General features: G+C 32.9%; 1 protein-coding gene across 1 annotated transcript; it reads right to left on the minus strand.

Annotated features, from left to right (window-relative positions):
* Positions 1 to 16,955: 16,955 nt before the first annotated feature.
* On the minus strand, positions 16,956 to 17,512 carry LOC148205997 (small ribosomal subunit protein uS2-like). The gene is made up of 2 exons (XM_088106040.1): positions 17,302 to 17,512; positions 16,956 to 17,170 (listed from the first exon to the last, which is right to left on the minus strand). Exons 1-2 carry the CDS (start codon positions 17,450 to 17,452, stop codon positions 16,956 to 16,958), a joined length of 366 nt encoding a protein of 121 aa, XP_087962166.1. The 5' UTR covers positions 17,453 to 17,512.
* Positions 17,513 to 17,764: the final 252 nt, after the last annotated feature.

Raw genomic sequence — 17,764 nt, forward strand, 5'->3', positions numbered from 1 at the left:
CTGCTGTGGTTCAGTCTTATAGAGTTTTCTTTTCATAAAGTTCACAAAAGAGGAAATTGCTTCATCACTTGGTTTTGGAATTTTGAATGAATAAGAAACTTTGGCCATAAGCCAACTCTTGCTGCTTCTAAAGTATATATTCTTATGATATAACTTTGTTTTTCTTCTATTTATTCTTACATTCTTTTTGCATTCCATGGATTCCTACACACTACAAAACTTATCAAGTCTGGATTGTTCGTATTACACAGCTATCAACTTTTACAACATTGGATACCATTTTTGGTGATTGAAATAAGGTTTAATTGAGTTTTAGGTCATATTTTTATCTTTTAAAATTGAAAAATATGATATTTTATGATTAATAAAACAATATATGAATGATTTTTATTACTTCAACAAAATTTCATACTTTTTAATAGGTAAAGACACAGAAGCAATACAACTAAAATAAAATAATAGTCATATAATTTAATTAACAAATATAATTAGATTACAAGTGTTGAATTGTTCGTTATAAATGCTTTTGAATAACAAATAGACAAAAATATTGATAAAATTTCAGTTAAAAATATATTAGAATTAAGCCCAATATATATATATTTTGTTATATTTATTATTTTTATTTTATATTTATCTTTTATTTAATTTATTATTATTTTTTATTTGTATTTTAAATTTAGTTCATATTTTTTTTACAAAAGACTCTATATTTAACTCAAGAAAATTAATTACATGTATGTTTTCACTGTATTCAACATAATATCTAGAACTTAAAAGTTCTTTTAAGAAAAAATATTATTAACTCTACACTACATTTGTTGTCTGGGGCGATGCTATCTACAGCTTTCGGGAACGGCATATTCAATAATTGAAAGCAAGTTTGTATTGTTCAAAACTATTTATTGACTATAAAATTTAATTATGATTAGTCAACAATTATATTTCTTTTCATCAACAGTAAAAACCATATATGTAAACTTTTACCATTCAAATATAACCGAAGATAGTTCGGAAAGTTTAAACAAAAAATATATAAGAAAACGGTGTCTAAAATATTTTGGAGATCCCACATTCTTTACGGATGTAGTGGAATTAGTGAGTTAATTTTGGAATCCAAGGCATGTTTTCACATAGGATAGCTTTATAGTGATGGTATATGTGCATACTTCATGGAAGAATTCATGATGCATCCAGAATAGAAAGATAGAAGATAAGAAGAAGAAAAACTGATATATGAAAAGTGTATTGTTACTGTACAGTTAAGTGAAAAGGGGGAAAAGGGAAAGATACATATATAAGAGATAAAAGAGAGGAAAGAATAAAAAACAATAAATGGAAAGTGGTGCAGTACGGTGATTAGTTGAAACTGTATTTCTGACAACTCCCCTCAAGCTTGGCATATATATCAATTGTGTCAAGCTTGGAATTTATTTGGTAAAAGGTGGAAGGAGGAAGCGACTTTGTGAGAATATCGGCAAGTTGGAGAACTGAATGCACAGAGAGAAGTTTAACAGTTCCTTGAATAAGATAGCAGTCGATCTTGATATGTTTAGTGCATTCGTGGAAGACTTTATTGGTAACTATTTTAATGGTAGAGTGATTGTCGCAGAAGATGGTGGCAAGGTGGGACAGAGGAAGACGAAGTTCGCTGAGGAGTTGAGTAAGCCATTGGATTTCATAGACAGTTTGAGCAAGGGCGCGATATTCGGCTTCAAAGGAGCTACGAGAAACAATAGGTTGCTTCTTTGACTTCCATGAAATTGGTGAATCTCCAAGATAAACAATGTAGCTGGTGGTAAATTTTCTGGAATCAGAGCACCCAACCAAATCAGAATCGTTGTAAGCCTTCAAGGTGATATTGCTTGTGGCTTTGAGAAAAATGCCCTAACTAGGGGTGTTTTTGATGTAGCGGAGGATGCGAAAAGCAACTTGATGATGAGCCTGAGTTGGGGAGGCATCGTACTGGTTGAGGCGATGAACAACGTATGTTACATCAAGGCGAGTGTTAGTAAGATATATGAGACGCCCGATTAGATGGCGAAAAACGGTGGGGTCAGCAAGCTGGTCACCTTCAGAGGAAACTTTAGCGGAAAATTTCATGGGAGTACTAACAGGAGCATAAGCAAGCATTCTGGTTTTGTGAAACGAGATCCAAGGCATATTTGCGTTGGGAGAGGTGGATACCTGCATAGTTACGAGCAACCTCGAAACCCAAAAAGTAAGACAAGTTACTCATAGTTTATATTTTCAATTGTGCATTAAGTATATTGGTGATGTGATCAATTTCATGAATATTATTACCAGGAAGGATGATATCATCAACATAAATTAGTAAGATAGTGATTGTATCACCATGACATTTGATAAAAAGGGAATGATCACCAGAAGTTTGAGTAAAGATGTGAGAGAGAAGGAAAGAAGACAGTTTGTCATACCATTAGAGGCTGGCTTATTTCAAGCCATAGAGAGATTTATGTAAAAGACATACTTTGTTGTAGTCAAAATCATGGAATCCCGGTGGGGATTGTATGTAGACTTCCTCATTTAATTCTCCATGTAAGAAAGCGTTGTTGACGTCCAACTGCCTTAGAGACTAATTCTTTGCAGCAGCCAAGGAGAGAACTAATCGAATAGTGGTGAGTTTGACAACTGGTGAGAAGGTGTCAAAATAATCATACCTTTCAATTGTGTATACCCTTTAGCAACAAGGCGAGCCTTGAACTTGTCAACAGTGCCATCAACTTTATGTTTTGTTCTATAAACCCATTTACAGCCTATGGCTTTCTTGTTGGGAGGTAGGTCAGTGAGAGTCCAAGTCCGATTCAATTCAAGAGCAGTAATTTCTGCCCTCATAGCAGCACGCCAATGTTCATGTTGAATGGCTTCTTTCTAGTCAGTAGGATCATGTGTTGAATCAATAGAGGATATATAACCTCTATATGTGGGAGATAATATGTCAAAACTGAGAACATGTTCAATAGGATATTCAGTAGTAGTGGTACTATAGGAAGCTATTTGGAAATCTTTTAAATATGTAGGTCTAGTAGATCTCCTAGGGGAGGCAATGTTGGTGTCAGTATGAGTGGCAGTAGTAGTAGGGGGAATAAGTATAGGATGGTTTGTTTGATGTAGATCATGAGAAGTATCGGGATGATGGAGAGGCAAAGGTAAAGTGGAGTTTGGATAGGAAGGAGAGGGGATATTGGAAAATTCATTTTCACAAAATGTAACATTGCGAGAAATCTGTATGTCATGGGTGTCAAGTCTATAGGTGATGTATCCTTTTGTAGTAGGATGTAGACCAAGGAAGATGCTTGGGGTAGCCCTTGGGTCAAGTTTTTTTCGATGAGCTTGGAGGTGCTAGTATAACAAAGGCATTTGAACACCCTAAGTCTAGAAATATCAAAATTTTTATGAAAAAGTTTGCCAAATGGGGAATTTTTATTAAGAAGAGGAGTGTGCATAATGTTGATAAGAAGAGTGGCATAATTAAGAGCATATGTCCAAAATTGATTATAAAGTTTTGAGTGAAAAAGCAAGGCCCTAATAACATTTAAAAGGTGTTGATCTTTTCTTTGAACAATTCCATTTTGTTGGGGTGTTTCAATACATGAGGTTTGGTGAATAATCCCTTGAGAGTTAAAGTAATCATGCATGGCAAACTTTTCCCTGTTATCACGCCGGGTGACTTTAATGGTTGTTTGGAATTGATTCTTGATATGTGATATGAAATGCAAAAGATGATTTCGAGTTTCAGATTTAGCATGCATCAAATGAACCCATGTATATCTAGTATGGTCATCAACAATAGTAAGAAAATACTTATGAGAATGTAGGGATGTAGTGAGAAAAGGTCCCTAAATGTCAACATGTATGATATCAAAGGCATAAGAAGCAACAAAAATTGTTTGAAGTAAAAGGCAATTTCTTTTGTTTAGTAGTGTGGCAGGCATTACAATTGTCTAATCGAGAATTTATGCAAGGATATTTTTGTTTAATAATATCTAAATGTTTATCAGATAAGTGGCCTAAGCGGTTGTGCCAAATATTATTTTTATCAGCAGTTTGTGTTGTGTGCACTAGCAAGATGTACAAAGATAGCAACAATGAGGTTAGGTCCATAAAAAGCATATAAACCAGCGTGCGAGTTAACTAAACCAATCTTGTGATGTGTTATTGAGTCCTAGATAAAACATGTGAAATTAGTGAAGATTACAACAAAACCAGTTTAGATATATAGATCAAATTATAACAAAATTCTGGAATGTAAAGAACATCTTTAAGGCAAATTTTATCACAGAGTTGGATAATTCCTCTATGTGTAGCTTGTGTAGTGATGCCATTAGGAAGATTAATTGTCACAGGTTTAATTTTATCATAAGAACGGAGATGTTTAAGAGACAAAACAACATGGTCACTAGCACCATAGTCCAATATCCATGTTGTGGTACCTGAGTCACCAGCAGAATTAAAATGCAGAAGAATTTTACCTATATCTGAGGAAATGGAAATTAGGGAGCCAATTTGAGGGTTGGAAACGGTAGCGACATCAGTATTAAAGTTTAGGAGAGCCAAAAGAGCCTAGTATTGTTGTTTGGTGAGGCGCATTTCATGGTTAGGTGTTTCTCCTTGATTATCACTAGCAGGTTCTTGATTTCTTGAAAGAAGGCTTTTACCATTGTAGAACGTTTGTGACCAGGTGGGAATCTATGCTTCTTATAACAAACACATCAACAATATGACCAGTTTTGCCACAGTGGGAACAAGCTTTCTTATTGGGTGAAGGTTTTGCAGGAAAACCATGCTTCTTGAAACAAACATTATTAGTGTGGTCAGTCTTGCCACAAAAAGAACATGTGACAATGCTTATAGTGGCAGTAATATTGTTAGATTCTTTGTGATTGAGAAAATTATTAGTCACTAATTGTCTTTCCTGTTCCATAACATAGGAGAAAATTTTGGAAACAGGAGGTATATGATCTATTAGGAGGACATGGGATTGAATGTTACCATATTGTTCATTCAAGCCTCTGAGAAATTGCAAGGCATAATCCTCATGCTTTCTTTGTGAAATGATGGAGAGCATTTTGCAGGAGCATTTGATATCGCAGGTTCAAATCAGGTCAGGTATGAAATTATCCAATTCATCCATATGATACGTAATTTTGTGTAGAATTCACTAATAGTTTGGCTGCCTTGTTTGAGAGAAGAAGCTTCTTTCTGCAGTTCTAAGATGTGCAATAGATCTCGCTAAAAAAACCTTGATTTGAGATCATTCTAAATGGCTTAGGCATTATCCATCCAAAGAATGTTATGCCTGATGTCTGGAGAAACGGAGTGGACCAACCAAGAGACCACCATGTGTTGCATCTCTTCCAAGCATTGTGTGAAGGGTCTTCTCTGGGCGGTTCTGCAGTAGTTCCATCAATGAATTGGGCTTTTTCTTGGCACTTAATCTAGTGGTCACAGATTTTCTCCATACATGGTAATTAGTGGAATCTAAAAGAGGAGAAACCAAAGATGTGGCTGAACTTTTGTTAGGATGAAGATATAAAAAGCTTGAATGATGATTGTTCTTGTCATTCATGGTGCAAGAACTGAAAAAGAAAGGGAAAGACCTTCAAGAACCTCACAAGGTATAAGGAGAGAGGAGGACAGAGTATTAGGCGTAGTAGAGCTCTTCAAATGAAGAGCTCTTATACCATCAGAGAGATAGCTTTACAGTGTTTGATGGTATATGTGCAAACTTCATGGAAAAATTCATGATGCATCCAGAAAAGAAAGATAGAAGACAACAAGAAGTAGAAGAAGAAAAAATTATATATGAAAAGTATATTGTTGTTGTACATTTAAGTGAAAAATGGGAAAAGGGAAAGATACATGTATAGGAAATAAAAGAGAGGAAAGAATAGAAAACAATAAATGGGAAGCGGTGCGGTGCGATGATTAGTTGGAGTTGTATTTCTTACATGTTCGAATTAAAAAAAAAAAGAGATATTTTCTCTAAGTAAAATGATTTTTTTTCATGATTTATTTAAATTTTGTAACTTCCAAACTGACATATATTAATATCAAAATGTTTTTGTTTTTGGATTATTAAGGAATTTTCTTGTGAGGGATGTAAAGAATTTTCTTAAAACAGTGATTAGAAAAATAATATTTTTATTATTAAAATTTTTATAGTGATGCATTACAAATAATAATAATAAATATACTTTGATTAAAAAAACAGTTAATTTATCATGCATTAGTGTATGCACACAATACAATTAAACAAACTCTAAGTTTTAAATATTAATTTAGCTTTTATTTTTATTGAATTTATTTAAATTATTTTTAATATATTTTTTAATTTAGTCTATTAATTTTATTTAATATGTTCTTTTATTAATGTTATTTAAATAATTAATAAAATTTAAATATTGTATATCACTTATCTGTTTGTGTTTTTTTAATTTGATTTGATTTTATTTTATTTTTTAATTTTTTATTTCTTTTTAATTTAAAGAAAATGTCTAAATTATCCTAGGTTAGATCAAGATTTTATATTTAATTTGATTTTTATATTCGTTATTTTTGTTTACTTTAATCTTAATTTTTTAAAAATTGAATAATTTTATTTCTATCCAAATTGAAACGAATTTAATTTTTGTATAATATACTAATAATTTTATTAAAATCCACATTTCTATTTAACATTTTTGGTTTAAGGTTACAAATGCTTTAAAATTAGAATAAAAATTTGAATAACACCTTTGATTTAAAATTTTAAGATTAAAAATCACATAAAGTAAATGTTACTTCTATTTTTTAACTTTTTAAAAGTTTAAAAATCACATGTGAATTTAAAAATAATGGTGTTACTAGTCGTTCTTAAAATTTTCATTCTAATTTTAAACTAATTTTAATTTTAAATCAAAAATATTTGATAAAAATATGAATTTTAATAAAAATATTAGTATAACATTTATATAAAAATTAAATTTAGTCTTAATTTTGAGATAAACAAAATTACTTTATTTTTAAAAAAATAAAACTAAGTTGATAAAAAATAATTAATATTAGGATCAAATTGAATATAAAACATTTAAGATGACACGTGACTCTGACACATGACACAATGTTGACTTGACATGTGAACATTTTTATAAAATAAAAAAAAATAAATAAATAACAATATAAAAAATTAGAAAAACAAAAAAAAATCATAAATTGATACATGACACGTATTGTTCACTGTCGATTAATTTATTAAAAAAACATTAGCAAACAGATCAAATTAAACAAAATTGACAAAAAAATAAAATCAAATTAAAAAAATATTAAAGCTAAATTAAATAACTTAACGAAAATAGAAATAAAATTATTATTTAAACCTAATTTACAAGTGTTGCAAATACAAAGGAAAAGCAAAGAATAGAACTAAGGAATTGGTTCTCATTAACATAGGTGAAGAAAAAAAAAAGTTGGGAATTACTTTCTAATCCCATTGTTTTTTCCTGCACCCTATCACTTCCAGATTTTTTTTCGAAGCACAATAAACAATCCCAAAATAATATTTCGGACAGCAATCACCCTCCCTGTTACGGGAAAAAAAATTTCCAATAGCTCTTTGAATGGGTGGATGAAGAAATGTGACTGGTTGTCGGAAACAATACCAAAAATATGCTGGGTGTTGCTCCCTCCACCCCCACACATCTCTTCCTCCACCTCCCCTTTACTATTTTGCCCCTTCCTCCACCTTTCCTTTACTATTTTGCCCCTCAGTAAAATTTTATTTTTAAAATTGTTGTTTTTTAATTTTATTCATTTATAACATATTTCACTGATAACCTACGTAGTTTCTTGTATGAGTAAAATATTTTTCTACAAAGCTTGGTGATCGTGAAAAGAATTATCAAACAATCTTCTTCTTGTTCTCGGTGCAGTACGTGGTGCAGTGCGTTTATGGTGTAGTGTCCTTGTCGTGGTTCCTCTCCAGGTACGTAGTCATAATCCTTCCAATAATCCTAAACCCTAAATCCTTCCCATACTTCCAATAATCCTTTTAATATCCAAGCCTATAATCCTTGCATGAGCCGCAAAACGTAGTAAAATAAAAACGAAACGTAAAAGGAACACTGCCTATGGACGGATGACATCCTTCAACGGATGTCAACATCCGTTTAAGGCAAAACGGATGTCGACATCCGTTTAAGGCAAAACGGATGTCGACATCCGTTTTGCCTTCAACGGATGTTGACATCCGTTGAAGGATGTCATCCGTCCAGAGGCAGTGTTCCTTTTACGTTTCGTTTTTATTTTATTTGTTTATTTTATTTACAGTAATTTATATTTAAATTTATAATTTTAAATGTTATATATGGTTAGTTTTTAAACATAATAATTTTGTTAAAATATGAATTTGTTAAAATATGAATTTGTTATAGGTGGAGAAGAAGCTTAACGGAAGAGAGAAAGGTAAACGAAAATGGAAGAGAGGAAGAGAGGAAGAGGTGCAGAGGGAAGTAAATCAGAAGTTTTAAATAAATTAAAATATTAAAATAATAAAAATAAAAAATTTTAACTTTTGAGGATATAATTGTCATTTTAGAAAGATATAATTGGCATTTTAGAAAATTGGGGAGGTGGAGGAAGAGACGTGTGGGGGTGGAGCGAGTAACACCCAAATATGCTTATAGAACTAAAAAACCTACATATGGCCAAAACAATAACATGACTAAAACAAACAATAAAGCTTATGGGCCAAATTCAACTAATGGGTCTATTTGGGCCAAATTCAACTAATGGGTCTATTTGTGAGAGTAGGTTTTATGTTAAGAGAGGTTACAATGAGTTTAGCATAATTTAGCTCTTCCTTTCATGTAATGATGACTCAGCTTGACTTTCAACTAAGACTAATTGGACATGATCTTTACTTTAGAGTAGAATGTTTTAACCTTTGGATCAAAGTGACATGACACAATTTTTGATATAGATTAATTTATATTGATCTTTGGTCCAAGTCAACTTGTGGAAACTTTCAACTAGAGTATACTTGTGTTAACATTTAGCGTGTCAACATTTAGCACAAGCAAACTCGTGTTGACCATCATCCCAAACTTACTTGTTTTGATCTTTGACCTGAGCTAAATTAGCACGACCATTGACCAAAGTTAACTCAACTTTAATCTAGGTTAACTCAACTCGATCTTCACACAAGCTTACTTGACTTGATCTTCGGTCGTACTCGAATTATCTTAACTTTTGACTAATGCCAACTCAACTTGAACTTCGGTTTAGGCTGACTCGGGTAAACCTTTGACCTAGGCCAAGTCGACTTGACTTTTACTCCAGCCAACTTGGCTCAACTTTCAACCAAGGCCAACCTAGCACGACCTTTACTAACTCGACCTTTAACCCGGATTAACTCTGCACTACCTTGACCCAGGTCGACATGGATCTTTGATCTAGACTGAGTCCGCACAACCTGAGTCGAGTTTACTTAAAATGAAATTTGCCTCGAGTTGGCTCTTTCCACTTGTACTAACTTATCCCAATCTTCAGTGTGAACCAACTTACTTTATATTTAGTTAATGTCGACTTGGCTCAAACTTCGACTCATATCGACTTGGTTCGACCTTTAACTCAGACCAATTCAGTTCGATTTTTACTAAGATCGACTCGACAATTCTTTAATCGAATAAATTTGTTTTTAACCTTAGATACGAACTAACTCAATATATTTTATTACTCGACTCAAACTTTTATTGAAAAAAACATCATCATATAGCACTTCAAATTTGTTTATTATAAATTACACTACCTATATATGTTAACATTAAGTCTTATAGATAATCTATGTACCTTTTTGTTAGAAAGAACTTTAATTATATTTTTTGTTTACATAAGTGATTATGTGAATATGTTAGAAATAGTTAGGCTTAAAAGCTCACTTTCTAACATGGTATCAGAGCCTCTGAGTGGGCATTCTATTCTTCTATTCCACCCGCTATCGGGCCGTTATCGGACCACCCAATTTCTACTATCACGCACGAGATGTCTATACCTCGGCGTGAAGGGGGTGTGTTGGAAGTCTCACATCGACTAGAGATAAGGCCAATTTATAATATATAAGTGAGGTGCAAACCTCACCTTACAAGCCGGTTTTGTGGGGTTGAGTTAGGCTTAAAACCCACTTTCTAATAGAATATGTCAAATACAAAAGTGAGGTAAAGAAAACTAAAAGTAATTTTAAATGAGAAAATTATGTAATTGTTGAACTTATAAAATGAAATCATCTTAACGCGATAGATGAAACTGTCTCATATTTCCAAGTATAATGCCAACTTCTTCTCATTGAGGTTCTACCATTGCAGCAAATCCATTCAAATTTACCACTACATACAGCTATTTCTTATATTATACTATTGAATATATTTTCCTGGCTTCTTTTTTAGTTTGAAATCGTAATCGCATATGTTGTCACATGGTATCCCGTAATGGTAGACAGAAAGAGGTAACCATGAATTTGAACAACTATTTTTCTTTGGCAGCTTCTACCTCCACTTCCGTAAAAAATCTCCTTAACCCCTGTATGAGAATTCTTTATGCTCTCCTTTTTTGAATTATATAATTTGGAATTTATTTTTAAAAATAAAAAATAAATTTTAAATTATTTATACTTTGAAATTATGTAATCTTGAAGTCATTTTTTTTAGCATACTGGCTGCATTCATATATGGTATAATAAAGTATGAAATGGTATCAAATGGGCTGTCAAGTTGGGCCCAATTCGAGGTACCTAAATTAGAATTTGGGTGTTACTCCCTCCACCCCCACACGTCTCTTCCTCCACCTCCCCAATTTTCTAAAATGCCAATTATATCCTTCTAAAATAACAATTATATCCTCAAAAGTTAAAATTTTTTATTTTTATTATTTTAATATTTTAATTTATTTAAAACTTCTGATTTATTTCCCTCTGCACCTCTTCCTCTCTTCCATTTTCGTTTACCTTTCTCTCTTCCGTTAAGCTTCTTCTCCACCTATAACAAATTCATATTTTAACAAAATTATTACGTTTAAAAACTAACCATATATAACATTTAAAATTATAAATTTAAATATAAATTACTGTAAATAAAATAAACAAATAAAATAAAAACGAAACCTAAAAGGAACACTGCCTATGGACGGATGACATCCGTTGAAGGCAAAACGGATGTCGACATCCGTTTTGCCTTAAACGGATGTCGACATCCGTTTTGCCTTAAACGGATGTTGACATCCGTTGAAGGATGTCATCCGTCCATAGGCAGTGTTCCTTTTACGTTTCGTTTTTATTTTACTACGTTTTGCGGCTCATGCAAGGATTATAGGCTTGGATATTAAAAGGATTATTGGAAGTATGGGAAGGATTTAGGGTTTAGGATTATTGGAAGGATTATGACTACGTACCTGGAGAGGAACCACGACAAGGACACTACACCATAAACGCACTGCACCACGTACTGCACCGAGAACAAGAAGAAGATTGTTTGATAATTCTTTTCACGATCACCAAGCTTTGTAGAAAAATATTTTACTCATACAAGAAACTACGTAGGTTATCAATGAAATATGTTATAAATGAATAAAATTAAAAAACAACAATTTTAAAAATAAAATTTTATTGAGGGGCAAAATAGTAAAGGAAAGGTGGAGGAAGGGGCAAAATAGTAAAAGGGAGGTGGAGGAAGAGACGTGTGGGGGTGGAGGGAGCAACACCCTTAGAATTTCCTTTGAACAGTTGCTAAAGTTCAGGTTTGCGTTCATATTGTAAAGAATGGTGTGACTGCATTATTTAAATAAAGTAATCAATGTATGTGTGTGAAATGAAGTTCGGTCATTTCATTGATGTTCTATTTCTGAAGAAATCCTACAAATCAAAATTTTGTGCAATACTTAAAGAGTCAACGAATTTGAGAAAATATGATGATCCTAGTACTATTCACTCTAAATTTGTTATATCATTGATAATATGTACTATTCAATATTCATTCTTTTCAATATCTTTAATTATTCCATTTCTTTTGAGTTCACTAGAGATGTGAACTTTTCAAAATTCATGGCATTTCAATGTTTAATCAATATTGATTGTGTTATTTCTAATGCTCGACCTAAGTCTTTGTTGCTCAATTCATGGACTGCTCCAAAATTAATATAACAAAATAATTGTATTGTGAAGTTACAGTAAAAAGATAATATACAGAATTAGCAGAGAATAAGAAATCTTAAAAATGTCTTAAAAATGGTTTATTTATCTTAAATTTAGTTTGGCTAAATGTATTTTTATTTTATGTGAAATTAAAATTATAAAATCGAATAGATATAATTTTTTAATTTTATTTTATTAAATTTGTGTATGTGTTATAAATATCTCTTACGCGAGCATTGTTTATATTAAAGTGAAAATGTTTTTAATATAAACAACTCAAATGTTCGTATAAAAAAATATATATGTTACGTGAAAAAAATATAATATAATTGAGTTAAAAAGTTACACCTTTTCCTACCATCAAATCACCTTCAATTTTCACCAAACCTAGATAGTAATCTACTACCATCATTTCAAAACACAAGTTAGCTATTAGTCACCCAAAAAGATCTAATTATCTTTCAATACTCACCTTCTTCGAAACTCGTTTTTCTTCTTTGTGTCTTAAGGGGCTTGGAATAAACCTTTTTAGGCATTTTGGAAGTCTTGGGAGGACCTCATCACTAAATAAAGGTTCACATATAGATTTTTAATTTAACATTTATACAAAGCTTATCATTCTTAATAATTATTCCTATACAACATATTCCTAAACAAAATTACAAATCAATTAAATATACAAATAATCATTCATTTTACAAGAGTAATAAACACCAAATACAATTCATTAAAGAGACAATAAGAGAAAAAGTAACCAGAAAAAATAACTTTTTTTTTCTAAAAATGAGTTTTTTAGCTTCAATAATTGATGTAGTATTATTTTAGCTGGTTTAATGTCTCAATATGTCCTTATTTTTTTTCAGAATTTGAAATAGGTCCCTTTATTTTTTGGCGTCTCAATTGGGTCCTTATTTTTGTTAATTTGATGTAAATAAATCCTTTCCGTCAATTTCATCAAACGGCGTTAATGAATGTGTGACGTGGCCTGAGGACAGTATTGACACGTGTAAGGCCACGTCACACATGCATTAACGTCGTTTGATGAAATTGACGGAAATAATTTATTTGCATCAAATTAACAAAAATAAGGACCCAATTGAGACGCCAAAAAATAAAGGGACCTATTTCAAATTCTGAACAAAAATAGGGACCTATTGAGACATTAAACCTATTTTAGCTTGAGAAAAAAAATTGGAGTAAAAGCAATGCTGATTTTCAAATCTATTTTCACTTGAGTGCAAATACTTAGAGCAAACCAATTTTCAAATATTTTATTCAAAGTCATTTTATCAAATACGACTTTTAAACATTAAAAATATCAACATAATCCATAATTTACTCAAACATCCTTCGTTACTTAGTTCAATTCAACTTTGGTCAAACAAACCCATTATAAATACTTTCTTTTGCATGAAGTTCACAAAATAATATTCAATATTTTGCTTCAAATAACCACAACTTGAATTAAATTGTCTCAAACGCATAAATCTAACATTGAACACAACAAATTTCATAAATTCAAATTATATAAATCTTATATCAAACTCAAACGTTAAAAATATGCTTAAACCACATACGACCTTATAAAACTCCAAATAATGTGACCATCTCACCTTTACATTCAAATTATTTATGTTAAAGTTCTATCAAAATCATAAATAATTTCTCTTACCTATAATTCCTTATTGCAAAGAAAGTTTAAGTTTAAAAAAACATATTGTCAAAATTTAGGAACCTAGAGCAAAGTATTCAAACATAACCAAATTTCAGTATGAGTTTAACCAAGTTGAAAGGATCTCTTTTCATAACTAACCTTGATGACAAAATCATAAGGAAATGAAGAAACCAGAGAATCTTTAAAGTGAACAAAAACTTACTCAATTTATAAATATAATCTATTACAAATTATTCATAGCTCCCCAACTACTGCGAGATGTGACCAAATTCTGCTGAAAGAGATAATGGTTGAAGAAAGAATTTGGAAATAATTCGTATAGAAAACATAAAAAACTGAGAGAAAAAAAAGTGAGAGTGGGAAGTGAGAGCGGAGGAGGTCACAATTATCCTTAACAAATATTGATATAGTTTTGTTTTTAATACAATAAGAAAAAATATTACACCCTTAGCTAAAAAACTTTAATTTCGTTAATTTTGTTTAAACTTTGTTAATAATTAAGGTAATTGAATTCATGTTTGATTTTGAAATTGTGATGTGTATTTATTGAAGTCAAAATTAACACTAACATGTAATTAATCTTGAAATAATCATATTAAGAATTTTAAATTTACAAAATAAAAGCAAAGATTCCATTTAAGGTTAATTACACATTAACTTTAATTTTTCATTGGAAAATTTTAGGTGGACACCATGAAGTTTTTCTTTCCCTATTTGACACCTAATAAAAGCTAATAATTTTATTTTTTATTTAATTCTTTAAAAATATTTTATATTTTAAAATAAAAATATAGTTTTATTAGTGTTGTACAAATGTATAATAGAAATGAGAGTGTTTATGTATCATCACCCTTTACCCTTTAATAAACACATCAAAATTATCAAACACCCGTTCAGTTGTGTTAATCATTAATGTTGTGTTCACTTGAGCAGATTGTACTATTCACACATATTTGTGAGCGAGGAAATGCGATGATTTTGGTATTCACTTTAGACGAAATGCAAGGAAGGAATTGTTGTGATTTGCGAGATGTATCAGTTTTTTATCACCCCCAGAATGAAGAGATTTGAAGGGATTTACGTGCAATCTCTCATTTGCCGTTTTCTTGGATTCATAGAGCTTTTGAGATGTGGAAGCAGTAGCACCCAGTCCATCCCCTTTCTTTCTCACAATTAAACAACTCAAGGAGTTTCTACTCTTTACCACAACCCCAAAACCACCCGATCTCACGCCTGATTTCATTAACCAAAGCACGTCGCCCAAAATTAGCATCACCCGCAATCAAAACTAAACCCTAACTCCTAGATCTGAAGCCAAACCAATCTTAATTCTTCAAGGTTCCTCCCTCCCCTCAGACCAAAGAAAAATTTCAATGGTATCTTACCTCATCAGAAAATCAATAGATTCCGTCCCTCGTAGTAAATTGTGTGATGCGAGTGGGACGCAAGTCCCCACCGAAAAGCCCAAAAGTGATCTGAGAGCAACCCAAGCCAGAAAGAAATTAAAAGAAAATTAACAAGAGAGATGTTTTAAGAGATGTTTGGGTTACGATTTCCAGATGCAATACATACCGTGTTTTCTTTGAATATAAAAACCCTTTTATCTTGTTCAGAGTTTCTTTAATTTAGAAAAGGCTTAATACCCTTGATGGTCCCTATTTTCGTTAGGTGTGTTCGATTTGGTTCCAGTTTTGTTTTGGTTCAATGTTGTCCTAAAGAATGTATTTTTCATTCAATTTAGTCCTTTATGCAAAAGGCATTTAAATCGTTAACGGTAGACAGTCCAGGTGTGCACAAGACTAATGAGATGGCATTTAACTTCTGTCACATCACCATCTTCTTCAACCTTCAGCCCAAAATAGGGTTCTGCATTTTGGGGAAACCTTCTTGCGCCGTGAGAAGAAGGAAAACGTTGCTCGCGGTTTTGCTTCAATAAAGGATGATTTCGCGAATTGTGCGGCTCATGGTAGCATGAAGAAGACGAACTTAGTTGTGTAAGAAAGCACTCATTGTGGCCGGTGGAGGCAAGCAGCGACGCGATTCTAGGTTTCTTTGATTTGGGATTTTTATGGATTTCGTTGTGGTTCTCTTCAGGTTAGAGAAGATGATGGCCTTGGAGCTTTGGACGATAGCGACAAGGATTGTCGCGCTGACGATGAAGCTCTCGATTTGGATGATTCATGGCTGATGCACGAGAATGAAGATTCGAACGGAGTTCGAGATTAGGGTGGCTTGCGACATTATTGACGGTGAAGACTTAGCGGTTTGGGTGGTGCAATTCAGCTTTCTCTGTTTCTGGCGGCTTGGGTGGGCGGCTTGAGAAAATCCTATGATGGCGGAGGCGCGGAGGTGATCTGGGTAGTGTGACAGCCTGAGTAGAGTTTCGTGATTTAGGGGAGATCGCGACTTTGATGGTGGTGGTTATGGAGGTTCCGCGTGATGGCTGCCATGGTTCTCTGCAGGAGCGGCTTCACGACGGCATGGTGACTTTGGACAATCTCTGCGGCGATGGTGGCGTTAAGGTTCGGTGGTGGCGCTAGGGTTAGGTGAGTAGAGAGAAAGTAGGGTTTCAGTTTCTGTTTGGGCTGAAGGTTGAAGAAGATGGTGACGTAGCAGAAGTTAAATGTCATCTCATTTGTCTTGTGCACACCTGGACTGTCTGTCATTAACGATTTAAACGCCGATTCTAAAAAGGACTATATTGAAATTACATTCTTTAGGTAAACATTGAACTGAAAAAAAAAATTGGGACCAAATCGAACACACCTAACGAAAATAGGGATCATCAGGAATATTAAGCCTTTAGATAATAATACTAAATTTATTATTCAGTTTTATCATCTTTTTCCTATTTAATTATTTTTCACTTCATTAATTATTGTGTTAATTTTTGGGTTAAATATGTTTTTAGTCCCTGAATTATCAGACGATTTTGTTTTTAGTCCCTGCTCAGAACTTTGATGGTTTTTAGTCCTTATAGTTTTGAAACTCTGAGTATTAGTCCTTAAAAATGGACGGTGTTAAGTTTTTGTGGATGTGGCAAACGGCGATGCCACGTGATCACTGATCTCTGCCTTCACTCTCTGCCACGTGGGATGTTTAACTGTTGAACTGAGTTTTGGTAAAGGTACCAGGAGTGTGCCTTCCAGCAATGGCATGAGCACCAGTGTACTGGGCAAACTTGAGAACCGCTCTCTGACCATAAGGCCGAGCAGATTGCACAATAATATCCTGAGGGTTCTCAATTGCAACGATAACCCTAGCAGCAAGTTGAAGCTTCTCCCATGTCTTACCAAGGTTGATAATATAAATACCTAATACCAAATCCACACCACAACAAATCAAAACCACATTGCGCTCCTGTAGCTATTGCAGATTCAAAATTGTATAACACAAGGCTGTTGCTATTGTATAACGATAGAGATAATATAAAAATGTTAGTTACCATCGTTGCGGCGCTTGAAGATGTAGCGCTCCATTTGAAAATCACAATTTTTGGTGCCGAGGTGAACGTCGGCTGCCAACATCATCTGGATGTCGGCTTCCTTTTGAGAGAGCTGGCGCGGCGGGGCAGCGGCGTTGGTTGTGGCGGCCATGGTTACCTCTCGCAAGCTCCCAAACAAGAGCTTGAAAACCTTAGTGTTTCTGACTACAGCAAATAACTTCAGTTCAATAGTTAAACATCCCACGTGGCAGAGAGTGAAGGCAGAGATCAGTGATCACGTGGCATCGCCGTTTGCCACATCCACAAGAACTTAACACCGTCCATTTTTAAGGACTAATACTCAGAGTTTCAAAACTATAAAGACTAAAAACCATCAAAGTTCTGAGCAGGGACTAAAAACAAAATCGTCTGATAGTTCAGGGACTAAAAACATATTTAACCCTTAATTTTTTTATAAAGAAAA

This window comes from Vigna umbellata, chromosome 1 (genome assembly GCF_029865625.1).
Source record: "Vigna umbellata cultivar VRB3 chromosome 1, Vumbellata_1.0, whole genome shotgun sequence".
Taxonomy (NCBI): domain Eukaryota; kingdom Viridiplantae; phylum Streptophyta; class Magnoliopsida; order Fabales; family Fabaceae; genus Vigna; species Vigna umbellata.

Coding starts and splice junctions, on each gene's coding strand:
- LOC148205997 (XM_088106040.1), bottom strand. CDS start 17,452: ATGGCCGCCACAACCAACGCCGCTGCCCCGCCGCGCCAGCTCTCTCAA. Junction 17,171..17,301: donor CTTCAAGCGCCGCAACGATG/GTAACTAACATT, acceptor ATTTGGTATTAG/GTATTTATATTATCAACCTT.